The following is a 25,919-nucleotide window of genomic DNA, read 5'->3' as shown; positions in this document are numbered from 1 at the left end:
CACAGGCAGCATGGCTTTGAGCAAGTTCCCAGATGCATGGAGGAGGTGGGGCAGGGCTGAGCCCCTGCCTCACATGCCAATGAAATCTGCTCATGTGCCACTCTTGGCACCCATGCTGGGGGTTGCTGACCCCTGCTGTAGAAATTAGCTCTGAAGTACTTTTGAATTCTGGGACCCTTGCCTACCGGCCATCAAAATGAACACTGGTGGCAGTTTGTTGGCTATATGAGAGCAAATGCAAGAATACGTTACTAGAATGTGAATTTTAAAATCTCAGAAAGTTCTGTGTGGGGGGCTTGGAAAGCAGGTGGGATGTGTATTTAATTCAATAAATCCACAGTTTATATGTTAAGAGAAACTTAACAGAAATCAGTCCAGGGGTGTCAAGATTTGTTTTCAAGGTGCTGCAATACATAACAAATAAAGTACCTTGTAGTCAGTGTATACACTATTGACTTGCTCCTGACAATGTAAGGGCATGTTTGCACTACAAAATTAGGTTGATTTTATCTAATTTGACTCTGAGAATTTGATTTAACAAATGCCACTATGCGTGTCCTCACTAAGAGGCTGTGGGCGATAGAGTACAGCCTCACTGCTAGGGGCTGTGTCCAATGTTCCCCCTAATTTGTTTCAGTTGTGTCTGGATTAAGTTGTGTTATGGGTACTGAGGTATGTGCAAATGTGTGCCACCAGTAGAAACACATGCTGCTGGATGTGGGCAGCGGTTAACACTCTGCTAATCTTCAGGGAGGCACCTGAATCTCTCCTGGGTGGCCAACCGAGCACTCAGTTTACAAGGAACACTGTGTCCCTGCAGCAGATTGGAATTCTGATCTATGCCTCGTGGCTACGCCTGATGGGATGTAAACATTGGTGTGGCTGATTTTGGGTGCATGTCATCAGCCTCCCATGTCTGTGGCTCAGATCCAGTCTTGTCCTGTGGTGTGCTTGTCTAAACTCCTGTATTTTCACATGGCATTGCTGTGTGTCCCTGGTCTACCATGCCCTGTGCAATTTTGGCATAAGCATCAGTGTTTCTTTTGCTGGTTCAGAATTCTGCCTGCAAAGAGGCTACCCTTCTCTCCCAACTGCTCCCCACCAATCAGATCAACAGTTTCTTGAATGCTCCAAGCTGGCGGTGTTTGTGACCCTGGTAATGCATGCTCAGCAGTTCTAGTGAGCTCTCCACACCGCTCCAGGGCTTTCTCTGCTCACTTGGCTGAAGAGCACTGGAGCTCAAAGTGCTCTCCAGAGTGTTCAGAACAGAGCACTCTGGATCACCACTCGCAGGCCAATAACTCCAAATTACAAATTGCAGTGTTTATAGTGCCTTTCATTCCAGATGTGAACGTCACCTCAGGCTTTCCTCCCACTTGTTAGGTGGAATACAGAGGTTGACTTTTTAAAAGCTCTTTAGGTCCTTGGGAGGGACTCGGCAATGTAAACGCATTTACTCATAGTATAAACTGGTCCTAAGTCTGCTACTACACAGACATAACTACGCTTCCATGAGAGGCATAGCACTTATGTTGGTGTAATTAAGTAGACTGAGTGTCTGCTGCTCCTGGAGGCTCCATGCAGGAAGTAGTGAGCCTCATTGCAGCCAGGCTGTCAGCAGGGAATGGAGAGCTAGGATCCCTGACACAGCCTAGTCAGGAACTAGGAGCTGGAGAGCTCAGGCTCTCTGCTTCACGCACGTCCCCTCTTAAGTCTTTGGAAGTGCTCTAGTGAGGACACACACTGGCAACAGAATAAAGGCAGCATGGACTTGAACCACCAGAACTGCAATTAATACAATTGAACTGAGCATCATCAGAAGAGAAGGAGGGCTGGTTCTCAGGGAGAAGCTACCTGAAAATCCCTGAAGATGGGGGAGATGAGGCATTAAAAAGTTCAAATAATCATCCATATTACTTCAATTCTCTGACAGAATCTCTTCTCCTATTTTTGTTCACACAACTCTGGTTCAAAGCTTATTATTGCAGACACATTCTCAAGTGCTATCCAGGATAAATGTTACAAGTGAGTTATGGGTAGAGGAATTTGAGGTAGATATGAAAGGGCTGTTCCCTCTGTCTGTACATAAAGTAGATCAACTGGGCAAAAACAGTGACTACAACAAATCAAATCTGTATTATAACATGAAATACTTGTCCCTTCCCTTGTGCCACACAGAGAAATAAACACGAGATCATAGCAAAAAGAAGCATTGTGACAAGCATGATGGAAATAGACTTGCTACATTTGAGCCCCAGTTAGTTAGGAGTAAAAAATGGTAAATGGAATTTAAAAATGGTGACATGTGCAATACAAAACTGACACCAGTATTTGGAGCCTGGATTTCCGTTTTTCTTGGTAGGATATTTTTCCAGTAACAGCTCCACTTACTATCTTACTCACTCAGCAGGCGCTTTTCATGTGGACAGTTGTCGAGTATCTTTACTTCATCTCACCTTTTTCCTCCTCTCCCATCACTTTCTTCTCCTCCTTCACTGCTGGTCTTTCACTCTCCTCCACTTCCCCAATCTCCATAATGGTCTCCAAAAGGATTACTGAAATTGTGTTCCTTATAAAATCGTAGAATAGTAGAATTGGAAGGGATCTCAGGACCAAGCACTATCTAGATCATCCTTTAAAGGTGTTTGTCTAACCTGTTCTTAAAAATCCCCTGTGATGGAGATTCCACGGTCTCCCTAGGCAATGTATTCCTGTGCTTAGCCATCCCGACATTTGGTAAGTTTCCCCTAATGTCCAACCTAAACCTCCGTTGCTGCAATGTAAGTTCATTTCTTCTTGTCCTATCAGAGGTTATGGAGAACAATTTCACCAGTGACAGATGACTAAGGAGGCAGAATAAAACCTATCAGATACCCAGAGGGCTCCACCAGGCTCTGTCCTGACTTCTCCTCTTATTAAGAATGATTTATAATCAATTCTTGAGATTTTATACTTTCTAATGAAAGTACTATTTAGGTATTTTTCCAAGGGAATTAATAGATATTTACTCAAATGGCTGTTGTACCACATTATTTGAAGTGTTCTTAATTAAGAGGAACAATGCAGTTCATCCTAATAGGGCAGAAACAGGCAAAAAAAAGTCCCTCTCACTTTTGATGGTCTAGTGCTTGGCATTCAGTGATATGTCTTAAATAAACTTTAAGTTCCTACAAATATGGTAAATACAGCAACTATCCCCACAACCAGCTCCTCTGAAATAGCTTTTCCAACTCACTGATATCAACAACAAATCAGTATTAATCACCTACTATTAATTTTATTTACTTAGCTATTTTAGCCCTGATTTGGAAGCTGTATCCTGCTTTCCAAAAAGACTAATCCTTGGAAATGTGTTTACAAACTATGAGCTGCTTTCTAAGATGTCTTTTTGAGATAATTTAAACAGGATTAGATTAGATTAGTGTCCAAGTGGCTAGAATTAGATTAGTATTAGTGTTAAGAATGGCTATCTGATGTCTGTGTTGACAAGATTTTATGGTCATGCTTCTGATTTTAATATACATCAAGTTAAGTAACTGATACCAGCTTCAGGAGGAAAGAGGGCGCTATTTGTATAATATACTATACAGAAACTAAAACTTATTTGCATCAGGTAAAATTCTAGTTTGCGTAAGTTCATTAGCTGCTAGGCTGATTGGAATTTCAGCTGTGAACCCACTTGCAATGGCTCATTGCCATGGTTCACTACATTCCTTTCTTTAATCGCCTCAACTTGCCATGTAATTCTTTACTCTCTTTTTCCTCCTCATCTCCGCAGATCATTTTGTGTTTCTCTCCAGTTGGTTCCACGCTGAGAGTGAGAGTGCGGAAGTTCCCAGCCATCGTTAACTGCACAACTATTGACTGGTTTCATGAGTGGCCGCAGGAGGCCCTGCACTCCGTCAGCAGGAGGTTCATTGAGGGGATGGAGGTGATTGAGGTACAGAATTTCAAGCTCGTCACTCAGACGAGAAAGCAGTACAGATCCCTGAAATATCAATAATTGAGTAAGCTTGAAAAAAACAATACCCTTTTTATTCCTTTTGCATATTCGTTGTCCTTTAAGGTTATAAAGCATGCCCTAGCGACTGACTACATTTCTACAGCGTGTCGCCGCTGGTCCCCCTGGCAGAATTTAAAGAGCTGTCCAGTGTTGGGGATGGGAACAGTGCTAGGAGTGCATGGCTTATCTTCCCCGAAATTTCCCTGGATGTCAGGCTTTTGGAGATCTCACCGGCATGAGATTGCCCCAGGCCATGGGGCATATTTAACCCTGTCGCTATAATGAGAGGAATTCACTGGCACAGTAATAGGGAGGGACAGGACACTGGCTTCTACAACGCTGATTGTTATCTTAGCAGGGCTACACATTTTCCATCCAGTGAGGTGCTGGACCTGTAGAAGTCTCCCCCAGAAGTGACATGCACAATGCAGCAGTTTAAAATCTGGAGAGTGAGTTATTTCCTCCCCTGAAACTAGAGTCTGAAACTTGTCTCGCGTCCTCCCCAGCCACCAATCATATGCCAGTGTTTCTTTTTCAGCTTTCAATGGGAAAAATGCCAAAGCACAGTTCCTGAGGTGGACTGTGAAGCTTTTAAATAGCTTGGCAATATTTTTCCAATTGTTTGTTTTTTCCCCATATTTTCTTGCAAGCAGTATGGAGAAAGGAGAGAGCTACTCATTGAAAGACTTAAGGAAACTGGCCTCCTCCTCTCAGGGTTGTTGTGTTCCTGCCCCTCTTTCAGCCTGATGAGATGTGAGGGTGTATAACTGATTGAGCAGCTGGCATCATTACCGATCCTGATGGTGGCAACTGATATGAAGGCAAAGATAACCCAGTCCCTGATATTTGCCCTGATGTATTTCACGTTAAACCAAAAAAAAATATGTTTAACCTCTTTCAACATCTCTGAAAGTATTCTCTGTGACTTCTGCATCTCACGATTTTGGAAAGACTGGGGATCCTCCCCCTTTGCAAAGTGCAAGTTCTGTTTTGCTGAATTGCATAAGTTAGGTTGGTGGCTCTGAATGTGAGGGACTCTCAGCAGATGCTGGTGTGTGAGCTTCTATATACATGCATGACTGCAGCCTGACTTTAATAAATGCTTTACTGTTCTGGTGTTGCACTGCCCAAGGGTATGATACCAGTGCTTGCAGTAGTTTTGTGACATAGATGACTTCACTAGTGAGCTGTTGGCCAAGTTGAATTGTGATCTCCCCCACACATTAAAAGCTGGTATATTATTCCCTCGCTCCCCTACTTGTGGCTATTTTTAAAAGTTAGAATCTAATGTGTGTGGGAAACTAATGCAGACAGGGTGGTGCCACGCAGTTTCATTTGTAAGCAAGAAAGATGTAGTGAAATGTTTTTAGTTGCTTCAGTAGCAGTCGAGGTGTAGCAACTCTGATTTTCAGGGGATTGCACTTCTGTTGTTCCTGCATGTCTCTAGTGATATAAGGGATTTGTAGAGCTCTGAAGTGCAGGATTTCAAGAGAGCAGATGAAGAGCCTAGCATCTCACGTCAACTATCCCCTGGCATTAAGGAGAACCCCATAGGGAGAGTTTCCAGGCAACTGAATGCTGTGGGGCAGACAAAAGCTAGAACTAATGGTCTGGCAGTGGCAACAGATAAGATATCTCTTACAAAAGAACTTGCAGAACTTGATGCCATAAAGACTGGAACTTTGGGAAAAGAGATGACAAATTTTGTGCTTGGATTAATATATTTTCTATTACATTGGTAAACATCTGATTTCTGTGGTAAAACTTTTACTTATTAGTCAGCCTGCCTAGGGAATAAACCTTTAGCATCAAGGAGGCTGATGCAACTAAACTAAAAAAATACAGAACTATTAAAGAATAAAGAGGAAACAAAGGGGCCACTTTGGTGATCTTTGCATCTTGGTAGCAGGGCTATTTTGTGTCTTTTACCTCTTGTGCCATTGACAGAGCTCAGTACCAGGCAAACTGTGATATGAAGAGTGACCAATGACATCTACTGGCTGTAGAGAGACTTGCTTCACTTCTTAGTGTCTCACATCAGTGTTTTCTGTAGCCAGCTCTGCAGTGGTATACTGATGCCTCCTATAGGATTCTGAAAGAGACAGAAACCGTTTTTGATATAAACGGCCCAACCTGGCCATTGAAGATATTTTAAAAGATTTAAGTGTTAGAGCACCTGACCAGTTTTTTTCCTGTTTTATCGACTTATACATTCCTGTTTGTTTTTTTGTTTTGTTTTGTTTTTTTAAAGGACAAAGGAAGGAAATGTGCAGAAGAGAAAATACAGTTTTGGGGCACATTCTTTTGTCTGAAGGTTAAACACATTTATTTTGATTTGAATGAATACAGATCTGATCACTTCCTTAATAAATATTAATCCACTCAGTTAGGAATACAATATGCCATCACAGCTTAGGTGTTTAATGTTAAGTGACCCTTTGTTCAGAGTAACATTTTTATATGGTGTTAAGTCATCTGCTTTGGACATCTAGAAATAATTTATTATCAAAAGGAAATATATGTGAGCATATGTGATTCTCTTCTGTACACAAGCACAAATGAACACGTAACTGCTCCCAAGACAAATTTTTCCTGTTCAGCCTAATAAAGAGCTAAATGGTTCTTGACCAAATAGACAAAATAATTTGATGTTTTATCATCAATATCAGATATTTTTTAGAACTCCGCTGTCTCAGGAACACTGTCTGTTTACAGAGTAGCATTTGAAGGCCAATGCAGTCCAGATAATGTCTATGGGTATGTGAAGCCAAAGAGAAAACTATCACAGTGAAACAAAATGTAAAAAGAGCAGTGGGGGGTGAAAGAACTAGGACAGACCTGGAACAGAAGAGGACCGAGCAGCTATAATAGTTTTATTTGGGTGGGGTGGGGGAAGAAGGGGACGTAGGAAAACAAAACCAAATAAGATGGAAGAGAAGCAGAAATGAGTCAGCAAAGTGGGAGAGAAGAAGTGGAAAGTGCTGGGAAGGAGGAATGATCAAAGGGGGAAGAGGAACAAGAGGCCAGGAGAAGAGGAAAGGTGTGTTAAGGAAGCAGGGTGGGAGTGGACCACGCTGAGGAAGAGAGGATCTTAGCTGGTATCTGGTTGCCGCTCTCAGCTGAAAGACTTTATGTGGGTGGGTTTTTATTTTTTTATTTATTGCACTGCTGTGTTTCATGGATAGTTCAATTTGCTCCCTTTTAGATATTTAGATATCCTTTTAACAGCCCTCATAAGAGGGGGCATGTTAGGCACAGCTCATCTGTTCCCAGTCTGTATCACGCATTATGATCTTACCATACAGTCACGTGAAAAGATGAATGTCAGCTCCACAGTTAAGTACCTGTTATTGGTGGAAGCTATACTCCACTTTTAATTGTCCCAAACCCATGTTTGAAGAAAACTAAAGTAACTACAAGAGATTTGAGTTTGAGACAGCTTTAAAAGGGAAAAAAAAATCACTACAGATAAAACTGTACAGCTGAGCGACCCCTTTGAAGATAAACTTCTGGGTTTAAGGTCAGCTTTCTTGTGATGAAACAAACCGGAAATCTGAAGTGGGTCTTTCTCACAAAAGCTCATGACCTAATATATAAAATTGTTAGTCTTTCAGATGACACAGGACTGCTTGCTTTATTTTGCAAAACAGAAGAAATTCAGGCCAGTGGAGAGTGACTGGATTTTGTGGTTGGTTTATGGTTCAGCATTTAGGGAGCATATCTACATGGGAAGAGAATAAACAAGCTTTCTCTCCATCTCTAGCTAGAAGTCCATTGAAACCCATGGGGGTTTGAAATCAAAGGCAAATTGAGCCTGGATTTCACACCTGTTGTTTAAAAAGTTTCCCAGTGCATTTTGGAAATGGGGCTAGGAGAAGAAATGCATGGCAATAGCCCAAAGCTTCATACTTATCTGTTACGGGAATTACTGGATGCAGCTAGACAATGGTTATTGCATATCACCATGTTCAATGAGACTGAAAGTGTAATCAAATAACTTCCTTCAGACTAACAGAGGGCTTACAATGTCTTTTCTGCAAAACCCACATCAATTTTCACTGAACTCCTCTTTGCTTTATTTTTGAATAGTGTTTAAAAAACTAAAATATTTCACTGATCCTAGCAGCAGCATTTCACCAGACCTGCATTCAGATTTTTTTTCTTCTTGCTTCCCGAGCAAGGGCTAGAAATAGCTAGAAGAGATACAAAATAAAACATATGAAAATCAGCTGGGCCTACACAAATAAAACATTCAGTACAACCAAGTGCAACTCATCCTCATTCTCTCCAGCTGTCGGAAAGTTGCTGGTGGTGGTGTCAGGCAGTGAGGAAAAGAAAAGGAGCTTAAAGTTCAGAGAGACTAGTAGGAGATGGAGAATGTCACTTAGAATAGAAGTCAAGTTGGTTCTACTGGGTTTTTCAAACATTTTAAAAGAGAAACTCAAGCTGACAAACCATGAACATGTAGCTTGGCAAAAACAAAGAGCCCCATGTAGAGATGCTGAAATTTAACTGCTATTGTTTGTAAAGGGTTAACACTCCATTATAAAACTTATGGGTTGAAATAATGCTTATAAAGTATGTTCTCTGAGGTGTTGGTACTATCTGTCTAACTACATATGTCCCACAAACAACTGTATTTTCATATATCAACTGGAAACATAAAATAAGGGAACTCACAAATAATCTTCCCACAAACAAAACTTCCCCACTCCTTTGAAGTTCTACAGTGTTCCATTGCACTATTGTGCTAGAGGCTTGGTACTAAAGCGTGCACTTTAAGAAAATATGTTGTTCTACCCCTTGAGGTACTGTCTTGCATAAGATACAGTGAAATACAGCATAATATGACATGATCACAGCTTGAAATAAATTCCCTTCCTGGCTTCCAGTACTAACAATGGGAAAGCTTCCCTCAGCTTTGATAACTGCTTGAATTACACAATCAAGAGATTCAGCACTATTGATGATTTCTGCTGCTGCTTGGTGCATTTTCAGCTAACGGAGCTTGGCGAAAGCTGAGATATGCAGTCAGAAGGTAGAATAGCTGGTAATGACTGGTTTAAATCCTGAGAAAAGCAATAAAGAGCCTTCCTTATTCAGACAAAAGTCTTCTTAACTCCAGTAGTGACCCAGAGCGGATACAGGATTGTCTGAGCTTTTGCTTGCACAAAAGCCAGTATGCCGAGACCTAAAATAGTGATTTTTTGATGCATCAGGAGTAAAAAAAAAAAAAAAAAAAAACTTTGCCTTTACATTTTGTTATGAATCAGAAACAAATTTCCTCCCTGAAATCCTCTTTAAATATATTAAATATTCTTGATTCAGATCTGGAGACTCTTGGTTATTAGCTTGTTGCTATTTTATATTTCCTAGTGATAGCATTTAAATAGAAGAAAGTGTCAACTAGTTTTACAGAAAGAAGACCGAACTATCTCTCATAATTTTCTTTGACTACATCTCTGAATGGGCTTATACTGAAAAATGCAATGTAGTATTAAAAAAGAGAGAGAGATAAATGAATGGCAGAATAAATAATTTATGCTAATGAAATTACTGCAATTAGTAGTTCCACAATGACCCTTTTAAAAGCCACAGCTGTTAATGTCAGGAAGTGCTGTCACTGCTGACCTTATCATAAGAGAAAGTGACAAATTGAAAATGCAAGGAAGACCAATCATCAAAGAGGTCTGTTCGGGAACGATTAGAGTTTTCTGAAAAACAGTGTGAATTACAGCCAGCTGCTCTCTGGCTCGGCATATCTCCCATGCTGTGCCATTTTGTTAAGCTTGATAACAATAGTTATTTTGCCCCATTGAGACAAGTTGTCTCAGGCCACTTGCAGCTCTACCGGAACCCACTTCTTCCCTCGCTGATTTACAAATGAAACTGTTGTTAAAGAGTGCTTTTCAGGACTGCTGAGTAGAGACCTCTCATAAGCATCATGATTGGGTAGGGGCCAGTTACTGTGTAAGAAGGTTGCCCTTGGCGAGGATGGATATCTGTACGGCAGTGTTTGTGTGCATAATAGACATTTAAATATAAAAGGCTGAAACAGATTTTTGCTTGTGACCAAACGTGCATGAAATATTTTTGTTCATTTCCTAGCTGTATGAACAGATTTCTGTATTTTGTTTTCATGTTATCTGGGTTACGTTACCTTTGCTCCAACAAAGGATGTGGAGACTCTTGTTTCTTTATTTTAAAGGCAATTTATTTCAATTGTCCATATATGCAATCATTGTGTATTTGGTTCCTACTTCTGATTTCTGTTATTGTGATCACAGGTGCAACTGTACTTTTTTTTGTTGCTTTTTTAAAACTAGCTTTTAAATGCACAAAATATAATGGGGCTTCTCACTGAAGAAAAATTGTAAGTCTGTCTACACCAAGCTGATTGTAATATTAATGATGTCAGTTTGAAACATTTAACTGCATCAACAACCACTCACAAGCAATTTTCCAAAAGATCGCTAAGCATTATTGACAACGCTTTGGTAAATTATGTGTGACTTTCCTAAAGAGTTGGTGTAGCTCATTTAATTCATATTAATTGATTTTTAGGCTCCCCTTGATTAATTGAACTGAGTTTGTTTTGTACAGAATGCAATAAATAATCATTAAAATGAGGGAGATGTGACTCCACAAATTATAAAGTTAAGTATGGTAGAAGTCACAGAGGACAGAATGGAAGTTCTTTCAGTGATGGACCTAAATAAATCTTGGCAGCAGCATTTTCCAGTTCATTTTTGTATGTGATAGCAATGGGGCTTGTGAGGAGGAGAGTATAACTTAAAAAGTACTTTCCCAAGCTCAAGGTTCTACAGAATCTACAGAAAAAAATATATGTATGTAGTGTGTGTATGCATATAGGCATATGTGTGCTAATGACTCTATTGTTCTTAAACTGTTTTTTTAAAGCACAGTTTTCTCATGCAAAATGAGATTTTCATTCCAAGGTTTATCCAGTGTGTAGTGCTCCAGGTCAAAATCCCAGGGTAGCATATCTCATCTGCTGGAAATTTTTGAATGAAAATAATTCAGAGACTTGTACATTAAACACTCCGGCTGCGTCTAGACTACAAAAATAACTTTGAAGTTGCTTACTTCGAAGTAAGCAACTTCAAAGTAGAGCATCTACACACACCCTACTTCGAAGTTAACTTCAAAGTAGGGCACTACTCCATTTCCATGAATGGAATAAGAACTTAGAAATTGGGCTCCCTACTTCGAAGTAAGGGAAAATGTGTGTTGACTCTGCTGGCTACATCAATATAGTGCCTAACTTTAAGGTTAGTTCCTAGTGTAAATTCACCTTCCTTGTCCTGTCCCTTCTTGTCTCCCAACCTACACTTAACTCAAGCCAAACAGATGAAGGCAGAGTTTCAGTTTTGTCCATATTTTGTGCTTGACATCGGCCTATGTGACTACATATAATCCCTTTCAAGAACTTTATTTATCCTTTGCCCATTTTGTTTGTCATATAGTATGCTGGAAGGGGTTACACATGATAAAGGATCATAAAGTAGGATTGTCAAATGAAAACTATAGGACACAAGTGTTCCATTAGTGAGTGCAATATGCATACACTAAGTAATGGATTAAATGCCTGACCCAATACTCACTGAAGTAATAGACTCCCTTTGCCTTCAATTGACATTGTATTGATCCTGACCCTTTTGTTTTGAAATCAGTGATGGTATTGCCTATTTCCTTCAGGTGGCATCTAGAGTGGGGTTTATGAAATATGTGGGCCTTTGTAGAAATTTTTGAAACCAGAGCAAGACCATCATGCACATTTCTTACTTGACCTGAAGAGTATTTTTCTGTCAAGACTTCCAGAAGTGAAATGTAGAATTCCTAGAATGTTCACTCTACACTTATTGGTACAATGGTGGTTAATTATAGATCTCAGCATTTTTAGCCTTCTGTTGGCTTTGAAAAGATAACTCAAATGAGGGGACACTGTAACAGGTGAGCCCAGGAGTCATGGCACCATCATTTTTTACTGGCTGTATGAGGGAGTGGGAGGAATGGGGTGGAGAGGAAAGAGGCAGCACAGGGCAGGGCTTCAGGGAGAATGGGTGGCCTGAGGTCAGGCGCTTAGCAAGAAGGGACGGAATGGAGTGGGGACTCACCGAGAAAGTACGGTGTCTCAAATATATGGTGAAATGGTACATAGCACTCAATTGCTATGGCAATGAAAGTTTTCTGAGTATTGAGAGAGAATTATTCTATATTGAAAAAGTTGGGGAGACTCAGATTATTTGAATATTTTGTTTAGTGCACTGATAATGTTATGCTTTTGAAAAGGAGTTTGAAAATTATTATTGCAGGTGATCTCTCCTTAGTTGTGTAACCTCTTCTGAGGTATATAACTATGTTTAATCTTTGAGATGTTTCTTTTTCTTTGCATTTACATTTGTTTCTATTCCTTTGATGTTTTCAGCTGCATGTTCAGGATTCCATTTGCCATTTTATGGCCTATGCTCACACCAGTGTCAATGAGATAAGTGCAAAATATTATCAGAATGAGAGGCGGTACAATTATACCACTCCAAAAAGTTTCTTGGAGCAAATTTCACTTTATAAGATCCTGGTGGAGAAGAAATACAGGGAGATGTCCAAGCGCATGGAACGTCTGCTGAGTGGCATTCAGAAGTTACAAACAACAGCTTCTCAGGTAAATTATTAAGTGTGAGGAAAGACATACTCTTGTATGTCTTGTCTCTCTCTTCTAAGGAGTGCATTTTTTTGCAACCTAGACAAAATTTCTAATCTGTTCAAACATCTCTCACCTTCTCAACAGGCTGATGAGTTCTCGCATTTCTGATTTAGTGCTGGACTAGGTGTTTGAAACTGGACTTTATTTTATGGAGTGCATTTCAAACTCCAGGTACCAGTATATATCTGTCATAGAAATTGGTTACTATCTTAATATTTGAGCTAGAATGTGGCTCAAAGTCAGAGCCTACTCAGGGGTAAGGAGGGTCCCAGAAGCAACTTTGAGAGGCTCAGTCAGAGCACACATTACCATAGCAGTGGGGACACACTGGGAGGAGGTACAGATGTGGTCCTGTCTATGCGAGGTGTCTGGCTGATGGGGAAAGTGGGGCTAAAGGGGTGAAGTCACGCCATCACTTTTTCCCATCTCTTTTTTGGAAACTAATGCTAGTTAAATGTAGCAGTGCCTATACTGCAAACCAAACCCTGACTCATCTCTGTACATGGATACCAGGAGGGGAAAAGCTCTTTGGATCCACTTTTCCCCACTGAGCCTCAGGCACATGCTCATGGTTGGCCATAATCTTTTTGTTTATTCGTTAAAATGAAGAAGTCTCTATGATTATAGATTTAGGCTGTGTCTACGCTTACAAATTTTTGTTGTTCGTGGGTGCTTAAACCCTATCCTCCCATGAATGAAAAGTTTTGCCTTGGGAAGTGAACATACAAATGCAGCCTTGCTGGCAGGAGCACTCTTACTAAAGTGAAACCTGCTCATTGGGGGTGGAAGTATTTTATTGGCAAAAGCACTCACACATGCTGACTTTTAGCAACAGGGATGTGTCAACACAGCCTTGTCGCTGAAAGTTGCGTAGCGTAGATATACGCTTATATGTAATATTTAAACATTCAGGCTTAGTCTACACTAGACCTTGCAGTTGACTGCAGATACACAATTCTATCTACAGCATTTGCATGTAGCTAGAATCGAGATGTATCTGCCGTTGACTGCAAGATCCGTCCTCACTGAGGGAGGTCTATGGGAGCATTTCCTTGTTGACCTCCCTTACTCCTCGCAAGAGCAGAAGTACAGGGGTGTCGACTGCGGACCCCAGAGAGATTGATCTTGCATGTCTTTACCAGACATGCAAAATCAAACTCCAGGAGATCGACCCTTTGACCCAGTAAGTGTAGATATACCCTTGGTTGCCGTGTTTGTACAGCATTGCAACCTTGTGCTCGTGCATGAGAACCATGGAAGGAAACTTTGTTCCTATTGCCCAAACTGAAGGATGTGCAAAAAGTAAACAGCCTGCATACATGCCTTTCATTGTTGTATTAACAGTCAGCATTAAGAAACCATGTGGTCCTCCTAAAACAATGCCACAAAAGGGTTAAGTGGGGAGATTCCCCAGGTTCTAGCAGAGCCAAAAGTGGGAGAGGCTGTGTAATAGGTTGTCAGGGCTTCAGAATTGTACCTTAACATTTTCCAGCAAACAAATAGAACAGCTCTCATACATTCTTCTGGCTTTGAGGTTTAAAGACACTAGTTTGGCACCAGATTTAAAGACTGATTTGACACTTGTCATATCAGGTTGCAGTGAACCTGTTCTGATTTGATATAGAAACATAACATGACTAACAACTAGATAAGATGCTTTGATGAGTAAGAGAAACCAAAAAAAGAAGGAAAACAGGCTGCAAGAGAGCATATAAAAAGAAAAGCAGTTCCATTATGCTTGGAAAAATACTGTTGTTGGATATTTTGATGTTGGTGACTAGGATGTCAGGCCATAAAGTGTTCTTTCAACAAACAGGTAGTCTTTGTTGAAAAACATGAGTTTTGTTTCTATGTAAACCCTTCGGTGAAACTCCATTAAAATGATCTATGAAATGCTCTCCAGAGTGATTACTGAGCATTTTCCAACATGTCCTGTTGCTGCTGTTTATACAGTTGCATCTATTCCAGGGCCTGCAGCACCTTGCTGAGCTACTTAGACATCTGGTTTCAAGAATAACTCTGAACTCTCAAACTGAACAGATCACAGACAGGGCACATCAGAGGAGTTGCTGACCTTCTGTTGGGTGCGGTTTGATTGCTTTGTATAATTTGTGAGGTCATTTAGAAAGCAACATACTTCTCCTTGAGCTACAGAAATGGGGCTGTAATATGGAAACAAACCATAACAAGTGAAGACAGAAAAATAAGGAATGGAAACAACATTCAAATACAGAGTGAACCTCTCTAATCTGGAACTCTCTTGTCCGTCAAATTCCATATTCTGGCATGATTGTAGTTAGCTGGAAGACTACTTATCATGTGTGTTCAAGTTTCCTCTGGTCCCATAAAGTTTGTTTAATGCCACCAGTACTAGCTCTGAGTATTCTGTGCTATTATTTAGCTGTAATTTACCATGAGGCAGTGGAAGTGTTGGTAATGTGCTAGAAAATATTGACCTCCCGTCTGGAAAATTCTGTTGTTGACACCAGTCAGGTTGCAAGTGTGCTGGACAAGAGAGGTTCAACCAAGTGTTACTCATCTCCTTTCAAGAAAGGTCCACGTTCAAGAAATGCGCCTGATTAATGACTGCTTCTCTGTTGCATTATAGGTAGAAGACCTAAAATCCAAACTTGCTTGCCAGGAGGCAGAATTACAACTGAGAAATCAAGATGCTGAGGCTTTGATTACTAAGATAGGTCTTCAGACTGAGAAAGTGAGCCAGGAAAGAGCCACTGCTGATTCAGAGGAGCAAAAGGTCAGTCTGTATTTAACATAAACTAAGCCTTTGTAGGTGAATATTTTTGAACAACTTCCTCTCTAGGGAGCATAAAAGAAGAAAGAATTATTACACTTACACATGTAACAGCATTTCAGACTATGATTATAATTTGATTTTTCTTTACATTATGCATTTTCTCAACCTTTTAGCTCTTTCAATAATATGAAAGAACAATAAATACTGCACTTATTCAAGCATAAAATGGATGCAGATCTTAAGAATCAGACATATTTGTAATACAATAATGGTCACAGAGTCTTCTCCAAAAACTGTATGCAGTATTTCTAACGGCTTTGTGACTTTAGTTGAATTGAACAACTCATTTAATATCAAAGTCCATTCCATTGCCTTACACCATCAATTTCCAATTTTTGAATCCTTAAGTTCTACTGTGAATCTGTTGGTAGGTAGGGTGACCTTACATCCTGTTTAGGCCACGGCAGTCTCTCTTTTTTAAAGCTGTATCCCAGCCATCCTGACTTTTTTGGCAGAAGTGGCCATTTGTGCTGTTTGCTGTGGCCAACTGATTAAGGAAATTGCAGTGGGGTGGCGGGAGAGGGGAGCAACAATACCTGCCCTGTGCAGGTTAAGGAGACAGTGCTTGTATGGGGGTAAGTCAGAATTTGAGCAAGCAGCAATGCCAACTCCAGCCTCTTACTGGGGGATGGGGGTGGGTGGAGCAGAGGGAGGAGATGGGTGCAGGGCTGGAAGGACTTGAGTGAGCATCAACATCAGCCTTATTCAGTCTGGGGAGGTCAGGTGAGCAAGTCATGTCATATGGGTTGGGAGCTGTTGGGTGAGCAGCTCATGCTGTCCCCACCTGCCCGTGCGGAAGTGAGGGTGCTTGGGTTAGCCCCATACAGCGTTCTCTTTTCCCTTTGGGAAATATGCTCTCCCTATGTGTGAGCAGTTCTAAATCTGCATCCTTTGTCTCTGCTCCACTCCATTCAGCTCAACAGACGTCATTAGCCAGCAATTTTATTATTAGAAAGATAAAGAAACTAGACTCAAATTCAGGGTTTGATCCTAAATGAAAACATTTAAACCTCTAAATGAAGCCTCCCATTTTTGCACTGTGACTGTACCTTTATGCTATAGTAGCTCTTGATCTATTTAAGCCTTGCTACCCTGTGACCCAACAGACTGGTGCAAGCTGGCATTTTGCGATGAAAACCTGATGTATGTTGTTTCCACTAACATCATCAGAGAGAAGAGTTCCTGAGGCTGTGTCTACACTACAAAAAAATAACTTTGAAGCAGAGCATCTACACACACCCTACATGTGCATCTACACTAGGAGCTAACTTTGAAGTTAACTTCAAAGTAGCCAGCAGAAAGTCTTACACATTTTCCCTTACTTCCCTACTTGGAAGTATTAATGTTTTGGAATAGCATTAAACTGGTTTGGTGTAGGAGGGGTAACTCAAGTAACAATAAACTTTGCAAATTGCTGAGTGGAGAGAAAGACAGTGTCATAGGGCCATACTATACTGTCTGTGGAGCTATCTTTTTCTTATGCCTACCCTTCATCCCAGACAAGGGCTACTATTAAGTGTGATTTATTATTTTAATGCAAATTTTGAACCTCGTTCAACCTGTTAAAGGTGTTGCCTTTTGTTTTCTCATGGACGTAAATAGAAACTGGATCAGGACCTTTTTGTATCTTTCCAACATATGCTAATTACTTTAGCCCTGGCAAATCAAATTCTATACAGGATTTAAAAGAATTACCAGAAAGATTAAATCAAAATAGTGTCATTAAACTTGTATGGATTGGATTGCTCAGGAAAAGTTTCCCATTTTTTCAGCCACCTCTTAGTCGATTTATTGCAACTGTTCTTCATGTTTCCAATAGATTTAAGAATGTTCTTCACACAATTCAGGGGAAAATCACATTCCAGGTCATTTTTTCAGGCACAGCCTCATGCCTATTACCATAACCACATATTGTTGTCTTATTGCTCTTCTAAAATATTTTAATTGGGAAGAAGTTTCATATGTTATTCTAGTTCGAAGCTATTTTAAAAAGCTGAAGATGATTTATGAAGATTAATTTTCACCTGTAATTTTTTATAAACAGTGACCAGAAACCAAGAATTCAATCTGTATGTGTGTGTGTGTGTGTAAAATTATATATATATATATATATATATATATAAAAAGTGTGTGTGTGTGTGTGTGTGTGTGTATATATATATATATATATATATATAAATATGTATATAAAATGCAGGCAATTAATCATACTTATTTTAAATATTTTAGTTTAAACCCTTTTAGAGTGGTGAGGTATGAAAGGTCCCTGATATGCTGTCTGGCCTATGGAATCTCTGAGCCCCTCCAAAACCACCAGTCTAAAGTATTCCTTTTATTGTCATGCTGATGTCAAGCTTCAAGGCACTGCTCTTACACAGACATCCATAGGCTGGGATACACCTAACTGTTTTACATGCTCAATCTCCCAGTTTCTCATGAACTATCTGTAGAGAGGCTCAAGCCAATTCCCTCCAGCTCCCCGGCTTTACATCTCATAAATGTACCATCTTTCATTGGTCAGAAGCCTATCTAGTTTGCCACTTCTTCATAGGAAAGTAGACATGCACGAGAATTTATAACCTGAGCAGATTTTCCAATCACTGTAGAGCAGTGTTTCGCAACCACAGGTACATCAACTCATCTAGATATTTGCCTAGTTTTACAACAGGCTGCATAAAAAACACTAGTAGAGCCAATAAAACCAGAATCTAAAAGTTCATTCAGACAATGACTTGCTACTACTGCTTCATATGTCTTACACTGAAATGTAAGTACAATATTTCTTTCCGATTCATATATTTGATGATAAGATGGCAGAAAGTCAGCAAGTTTTCAGTAGTAGTCTTCTGCGATATTTTTGCATGTTTTTGGAAGTAGTTTAAGTGAGGTGTAACGTGGTGGTATGCAAAACATATCTGACTCCTGAAAAGGTTACAGTGATCTGGAAAGGTTGAATGGCACTTCTTTCAAGACGCTCATAACTTTTAGGACTATGTTTCTCAACTGCTCGTATGTGTACCCATAGGGATATGTGAGAAATATCTGAGTGGTAATAATTTTTTTCAAAAGGGATTTCTTAATTTAAAAAAGGGGGTGGGTGTTGAGAAACACTGCTATAGACCATTTGACTGGTATGGATAAAACATTGAAATAAGCTTATTAACTACAGAAATGTAGATTTTAAACTATTGTAAATGGTAGGCACAAAGGTCAGTGATAGTTACCTTAATCCTAAACTTTTCATCTAAGCAAGAGTTGAATCAAACAGATTTTTCTCACCCTGACAAAGAATATGACCAAGATGCTATTCTCCTATTCACAGCTGGACTCCATTTCCAGCCTGGAACCAAACAGCCTTTGTCTTCCAGAGGCTGAGATGGGGAGAGGGCCAAGTGATGATGTCCGTTCCCCATCTTCTATTTTTTTCCATTTGCTGGAAAAACTGTTGCTGTGATGAGGTGATCAGACAGTCGCCTTGGTCAAGCAATCTCCATTTCATCAGTGATTTCTCTAAAGAATCTCTGGGATAGTGGATTCTTTTCTTTATAGGTGTTGAAAAACTATCAACGCTCTCTGTCCTATGATAGCTACTTCTTTGTTGCAACTGAAAGATTGAATCATAGAATCACAGAATACTAGGACTGGAAGGGACCTCAAGAGGCATCGAGTCCAGCCTCCTGCCCTAATGGCAGGACCAAGTACTGTCTAAATCATCCCTGATAGACATCTATCTAACCTGTTCTTAAATATCTCCAGAGATGGAGATTCCACAACCTCCCAACTTCTAACCCTACCCCTTTCCCACGAACATTCACTATGTTGGGCATTCCTTCATCAGACTTCTCAGTAAAGACTGAAACAAAGAAGTCATTAAGCATCTCTGCCATTTCCAAGTTCCCTGTTACTGTTTCTCTCTCCTCACTGAGCAGTGGCCCTACCATGTCTCTGGTCTTCCTCTTGTTTCTAATGTATTTATAAAACACCTTCTTGTTACCCTTTATGCTTGTAGTTAGTTTGAGCTCATTTTGTGCCTTAGCCTATCTAATTTTGCTCCTGCATTCTTGTGTTGTTTCCTGTATTCATCCTTTGTAATTTGTCCTTGTTTCCATTTTTTATATGATTCCTTTTTTATTTTGAGATCATGCAAGATCTCCTCATTAAGCCAAGGCAGTCTTTTGCCATATTTTCTATCTTTCCTACGCAGAGGAATTGCTTGCTTTTGAGCCCTTAATAGTGTCCCTTTGAAAAACTTCCAGCTCTCCTCAGCCGTTTTTCCCCTCAGTTTTGCTTCCCATGGGACCTTACCTACCAGCTCTCTGAGTTCACCAAAATCTGCCCTCCTGAAATCCATTATCTCTATTTTGCTATTTTCTCTTCTGCCCTTCCTTAGAATTGTGAACTCTGTGATTTCATGATCACTTTCACCCAAGCTGCCTTCCACTTTCAAGTTCTCTACCAATTCCTCCCTATTTGTTAAAATCAAATCTAGAGCAGCTTCCCCCGGTAGATTTTTCAACCTTTTGGAATGAAAAATTGTCTCCAATACAATCCAAGAACTTACTGGATAGTCTGTGCCCCGCTGCGTTAGTTTCCCAACATATATCTGGATAGTTGAAGTCCCCCATCACCACCAAATCCAGGGCCCTGCATGATTTTGTTAGTTGTTTAAAAAAAGCCTCATCCACCTCTTCCACCTGGGTAGGCAGCCTCTAGTAGACTCCTAGCAGGACATCACCCTTGTTTTTTACCCCTTAGTCTAACCCAGAGACTCTCAACTCATCCATCTCCACCTCAGTCCAAGTGTACATTTTTAACATATAAGGCAACACCTCCCCCCTTTCTTCCCTGTCTATCCTTCCTAAGCAGGCTGTACCCTTCAATACCAACATACCAATCATATGTATTATCCCACCAAGTTTCGTGATTGCCGACGATGTCATAGTTATATTTATTTATTAGCACTTGCAGTTCTTCCTGCTTATTACCCATACTTCTTCCATTTGTATATAGGCATCTAAGATATTGATTTGATCTTGCCTCCCTGTTTTGCCCTGACCCACTTTTTACTCTGGCATTGTTGCCCATGCTCCCTCCCATTTCTGACCCATCTCCCAGGTTTCCATGTTCTCCACTTAACTGTGGGCTTTGCTCCCCTGCCCCCATCGAACCTAGTTTAAAGCCGTCCTCACTAGGTTAGCCAGTCTGTATCCCAATACAGTCTTTCCCCTCCTCGAAAGGTGAGCGCCATCTCTACGTAGCAGTCCTTCCTGGAATAGCATCCTTTGGTTGAGGAAGCCAAAGCCTTCCTGGCGACACCATCTTCAAAGCCAGGCATTCACCTCTAGGATGCACCTGTCTCTCCCTGGGCCCCTACCACTGACAGGCAGGATTGAGGAGAATACCTCCTGCACCCCACACTCCCTCACCCATGCCCCCAGAGCCCTGAAGTTACTCTTGACCTGCTAAGTGTCATACCTTGCAGTATCATGAGTTTCCACATGGATGAGAAGCATGGGATAGTAGTCAGAGGGCCACATAATCCTCGACAATGCCTCCGTAATGTCTCACATATGGGCCCACGGCAGGCATACCTCCCAAGATGAAATATCAGGGAGACAGATGGGTGCCTTCGTCCTCCTCAGAAGAGAGTCCCTGACCACCACTAATCTATGTTTGCTCCTCGCAGTGGTGGCAGCAGACTTCCCAGCCTTGGGGGTATGAGGATTCTCCTCTGCTGTATGGGGTGAGTCTTTGTCTCCTGTATCAAGTACAGCATAATGGTTTCCTAGTACCACGGTGGGAGGATTCTGAGCAGGGGTGGAACACTGCCTACTGCCAGAAGTAACAAGCTGCCAGTGTCCACCCTGATCTATCTATCTATCTCCTCCACCAGTGGTTTATCAGCCGTCCTGGGTACTGGGACAGTTACCTCCAGCTGTCTCCACATGAATACTATCCAGGAACTGCTCATGGAGTCAGATACTCCTCAACCTAACTACCTCCTCCTGTAGCTCTCCCACCTGCTGCCTGTGAGATTCCACCAGCAGGCACCTTTCACACTCGATGGTCACCCCAGCCTGGATATCAGTAAGTGGGAATTGCAAGCCACAGTCCCTGCAAAGCCATACCAGGATCTGGGTAGAGGCATCCATGGTCAGGCAGTCTGTCCGGCTACAGGCACAGGTGGAGGAGACACTAGTAGTGCCGGGCACAGGTGTTATGGGTCTTCCTAACCATCATAGACCTCCCTCTGTCAAACTCCTTCCCAAACTGCTTCCCAAAGTCCCCTGTCTGCAGCTCCCTGTGCGCTTCACTTGGTTGTGGTTGTTCCCATCCTCACAACATAATTCAATAAGACACCTATCAGTACTTTAACTTCTTCTTTGAGTGGTCCCCGTGGGTGCTCCACAGTAGGTGTTGGGCTCGCCCCGGCGCCATAGATTGGAGATTTCCGGTCGTGTCTCTTCAGCTCGCGCATATGCCAATGTGCGCCAGTCCTTCACACACTTTTGGTCACGTGTGCAATCTGGTCCATGCCAGTTCCTCTCAACTGCCAGTGGCTGCAAACGGACTTGCTTCGGCTCCAACGCCTGACAGATTTGAAAAAAAAAAAGTTATTCCTTTATAATCGCTAGTTCTTTATTGTAAAAACTGTTCCTTCAGAATTAGTTTAAGACTGTATAAGACTGTTACTTGTATATAGTTTAAAAAAAAAAGTGAGAGAGACAGAAGAGCGACCGTGTCCGTGGCCTGCCTATCTCTGCAATAGACTGTTGTTAAGCCTTATCTGCTGTTTAGTACCTGTTAAGTACCTCAAAGTACCATTAACATCAAGATGTCTCCGGTGGGATTCAAAAAATATGAGTCCTGCTGCCTTAGAGAGAAGACTATGTCGATGGTAGACCTCTCTGCACGGAATCTGCACTGCGATTCGGGGTACACCCTCTCAGCAATCTTCTGGAGTCTGCCAAGGATGACGCGAGCGAACAGTTTACCAGTGACGCTTAGGAGGGCGATTCCACGGTAGCTGTTGCAGTCACTTCTGTCTCCTTTGTTCTTATGCAACGTTACAATGTTAGCGTCACGCATATCCTGTGGAACCTCACCATCTTTCCAGCACAGGCACAGTAGCTCATGTAGGGGTTCCAGGAGTGTGTCTGCGGCACATTTGATTACCTCTGGTGGTATACCATCCTGACCAGGGGCCTTTCCTGCTGCAATGCTGTCGAGGGCTCTCTTCAGTTCATCCACAGTCGGTTCTTAATCCAGTCCATCCATTACTGGTAGGAGCTCGACGGCATCAAGGGCTGCATCAACCACAATGTTCTCACGTGAGTACAGCTCAGAGTAGTGCTCAACCCAGTGCTCCATCTGTTTGGCTCTGTCAGCAATGACTTCACCAGATTTGGATTTCAGGGGTGCCATCTTGTTCTGGGTGGGTCCTAATGCCTTCTTCATACCCTCATACATTCCTCTGAGATTACCAAAGTCAGCACAGGTCTGGATGGTGCTGCATAGCTGGAGCCAGTGGTTGTTGGCACAGTGCCTGGCTGTCTGCTGTACTGTTCTTCTGGCCTCTCTAAGTGCTTGCTGGGTACTCTGGCTCGGTGAGTCAACATGGTTGACAGAGTCGACATGGTCTTCTCTCTAAGGCAGCTGCAGGAGAAGTGCAGGGAGCAGAGGAAGCCACTCTACATAGCCTTCATCGACTTGACCAAAGCTTTTGACTTGGTCAGCAGGGATGGTCTGTTCAAACTGCTCCACAAGATAGGCTGTCCTCCACAGTTACTCAAGATGATCCAGTCGTTCCACGAGAACATGAGAGGAACCATCCAATATGACGGCTCATTATCGGATGCTTTCAGAATCAGGAGCGGCGTCAAACAAGGATGCGTGCTTGCTCCGACATTGTTTGGGATCTTCTTCGCACTCCTCCTGAAGCATGCCTTTGGATCTTCCACAGAGGGCATCTTGCTTCACACAAGATCTGATGGGAAACTGTTTAACCTTGCAAGGCTGAAAGCTAAGTCTAAGGTGCGAGAAGTCCTCATCAGAGACATGCTGTGCGCAAACGATGCTGCTGTAGTGTCTCAGACAGAAGACCAGCTTCAAAAACTGCTGGATCGGTTCTCTAAAGCATGCAAGGACTTTGGGCTTACCATCAGCCGAAAGAAGACAAACGTACTCGGTCAGGATGTTGCTGAATCCCCATCAATCAGCATTGACAACTATACGTTAGAGGTCGTCCACGAGTTCGTTTACCTCGGGTCCACCATCACTGACACCCTGTTGTTGGACACTGAGCTAAATAGGAGGATCGGAAAAGTGGCCACAACTCTGTCCAGACTCAGCAAGAGAGTGTGGAATAACAACAAGCTGTACACTCACACCAAAATGCAAGTCTACAGAGCCTGCATCCTCAGCACCCTCCTTTATGGCAGCAAGACTTGGACCCTGTATGCCCGCCAGGAAAAGAGGCTGAACGTCTTCCACTTGCGCTGCCTCAGGTGCATCCTTGGAATATCATGGAAGGACAGAGTTACCAACACCTCCGTCCTCGTGCAAGCTGGAATCCCAACCATGCACACCCTCCTCAGGCAGCATCCACTCCGCTGGCTTGGCCACGTCCACAGGATGAACGATGGAAGTATTCCAAAAGACATCCTGTATGGTGAGCTAGCCTCTGGCAAAAGACCCCCCGGACGCCCCCAGTTGCGTTACAAAGATGTCTGCAAGAGAGACCTCAGAGAGGTAGACATTGAGCTGGACAGCTGGGAAGAACTAGCAGACGACCGCAGCAGATGGAGGCAGGGGTTACACAAGGGTCTTCAGAAGGGCGAGTTGAAGATCAGACAGCTAGCAGAGGAGAAGCGAGCGCACAGAAAGCACAATAAGGACTTGCCAGGCACCCACTACATCTGCAAGAGATGCAGCAAGGACTGTCACTCTCGTGTGGGTCTTTATAGTCACAATAGACGCTGTAAATGAAGTCCTCAATTGAAACTTTAAAGGGCGCGATCCATAGTCTATGCAGACTGAAGGATGCCTACTACTACTGAGTCCTGCTGTGAAGCTATGCCCTCCTCTGATGGCCATAGCAAATGTATTAGTTGCCTGGGAGAGGCTCACATTCGCCAGGAATGTCCCCACTGCTCTAAACTGACAGCTAGAGCAAGGAAGGACAGTGAAATGAGGCTGAAAATGATTCTGTTTGACAAGGCTCTTCAGCCAGAGCCGTCTGAGAGACCCCGAGAGGAGAGGCCCTTGGGGCTGCACAAGAGGAAGGCAATCTCTCTGACCTCCTCAGCACATAAAAAGAAGAAAACGCCCCCTACTCGATCCCTGCCGGTGTTACCCACAAACAGGATGAGCGAGGCACAGGGACGGGATGTGCTTGCCCCTAAAGGCATTGCAAAAACCAGACACAAGACTCAGATTGCTAAAGAGACGGCACCAAAGATCCTGCCAGTGCTGACGCTCCCGGCACTGAGACTCCTGGCATCAAGAGCAGCAGCACCGGACCCGACGGTGCCGGAGACCGCTTTGTGCGCGGAACCGCAGGCTGAGGCATTGGCCGCGGCACTGCTGGCACTGACACCTGCACTGGACAAGGCACCAGCACTAACAAGGCAGTTTTATGGACCGGGAAAGGCGAGGTCTAAGATTTGGCACCGAAGCCCATCGCCGGATCTCCTCATTGCACGTCTCTCTCCCAGCTCCCTCCTGAAGTGGGCTTTCCACAACGTCCGTTAACACCGCCATCACCTGTCCTGAGACCACCATCTCCATTCCTACAGCCACCTTCTCCATGGCTTCGGCATCCTTCATCTGTTGCCTTGCATGAGCCTCATAGATGTGCCCATAGAGACTCTCCACCTCTATCTACATCATCCAGGAGATCATATTCTTCTCACCACTACAGATACAGACACCATTCACATTCTCAATCATCATCATCTGGTCAATGTCCTTGCCAGTACAGTCACCCATGCCATCATGAAGAAGATCGGCATTGAAGCTATTCAAGGTCAAGGGATAGATCTCTGCACCAAGGCTTGTCATTCAGCCACTTCTCACCCCCTCCAGCTTAGGAAGGATATGTCTCCCCACCGAGAGTGGGTCCAGAATTGGTTATTGATCTCCCCCTGGAATCCAGAGGGGTATGGACACAGGAAGTATCAGAAGATCAGGTAGAGGCATATCAGACTGATGCCTCCTTGTCCTTCCCAGATGAGGCAGTCATCCCAGGAGACATATCACCACCAGACAATCTCAAACAATTCCAGGAACTTTTCAAAAGAGTGGCACAGTCACAAGACATACAGGTGGCGGAGATACAGGAGAAACAGCATAAGCTCCTCAAGAACTTGAGACCT

The 25,919-nt window shown here is 42.4% G+C and overlaps 1 protein-coding gene across 1 annotated transcript in view; it reads left to right on the top strand.

Moving 5' to 3' along the window:
* The window catches only part of DNAH11 (dynein axonemal heavy chain 11), a 327,231-nt gene that overhangs the window by 196,582 nt on the left and 104,730 nt on the right, over positions 1-25,919 (top strand). Inside the window, exons 55-57 of the mRNA XM_074984643.1 lie at positions 3,779-3,940; positions 12,453-12,686; positions 15,337-15,483. Coding sequence (XP_074840744.1) covers positions 3,779-3,940; positions 12,453-12,686; positions 15,337-15,483 — 543 coding nt within the window. The remainder of the gene's footprint in view (positions 1-3,778; positions 3,941-12,452; positions 12,687-15,336; positions 15,484-25,919) is intronic.

Source organism: Carettochelys insculpta, chromosome 2 (genome assembly GCF_033958435.1).
Source record: "Carettochelys insculpta isolate YL-2023 chromosome 2, ASM3395843v1, whole genome shotgun sequence".
NCBI classification, from domain to species: domain Eukaryota; kingdom Metazoa; phylum Chordata; order Testudines; family Carettochelyidae; genus Carettochelys; species Carettochelys insculpta.
Note: the sequence above shows the minus strand (reverse complement) of the source record. Positions and strands in the feature narration are given on the sequence as shown.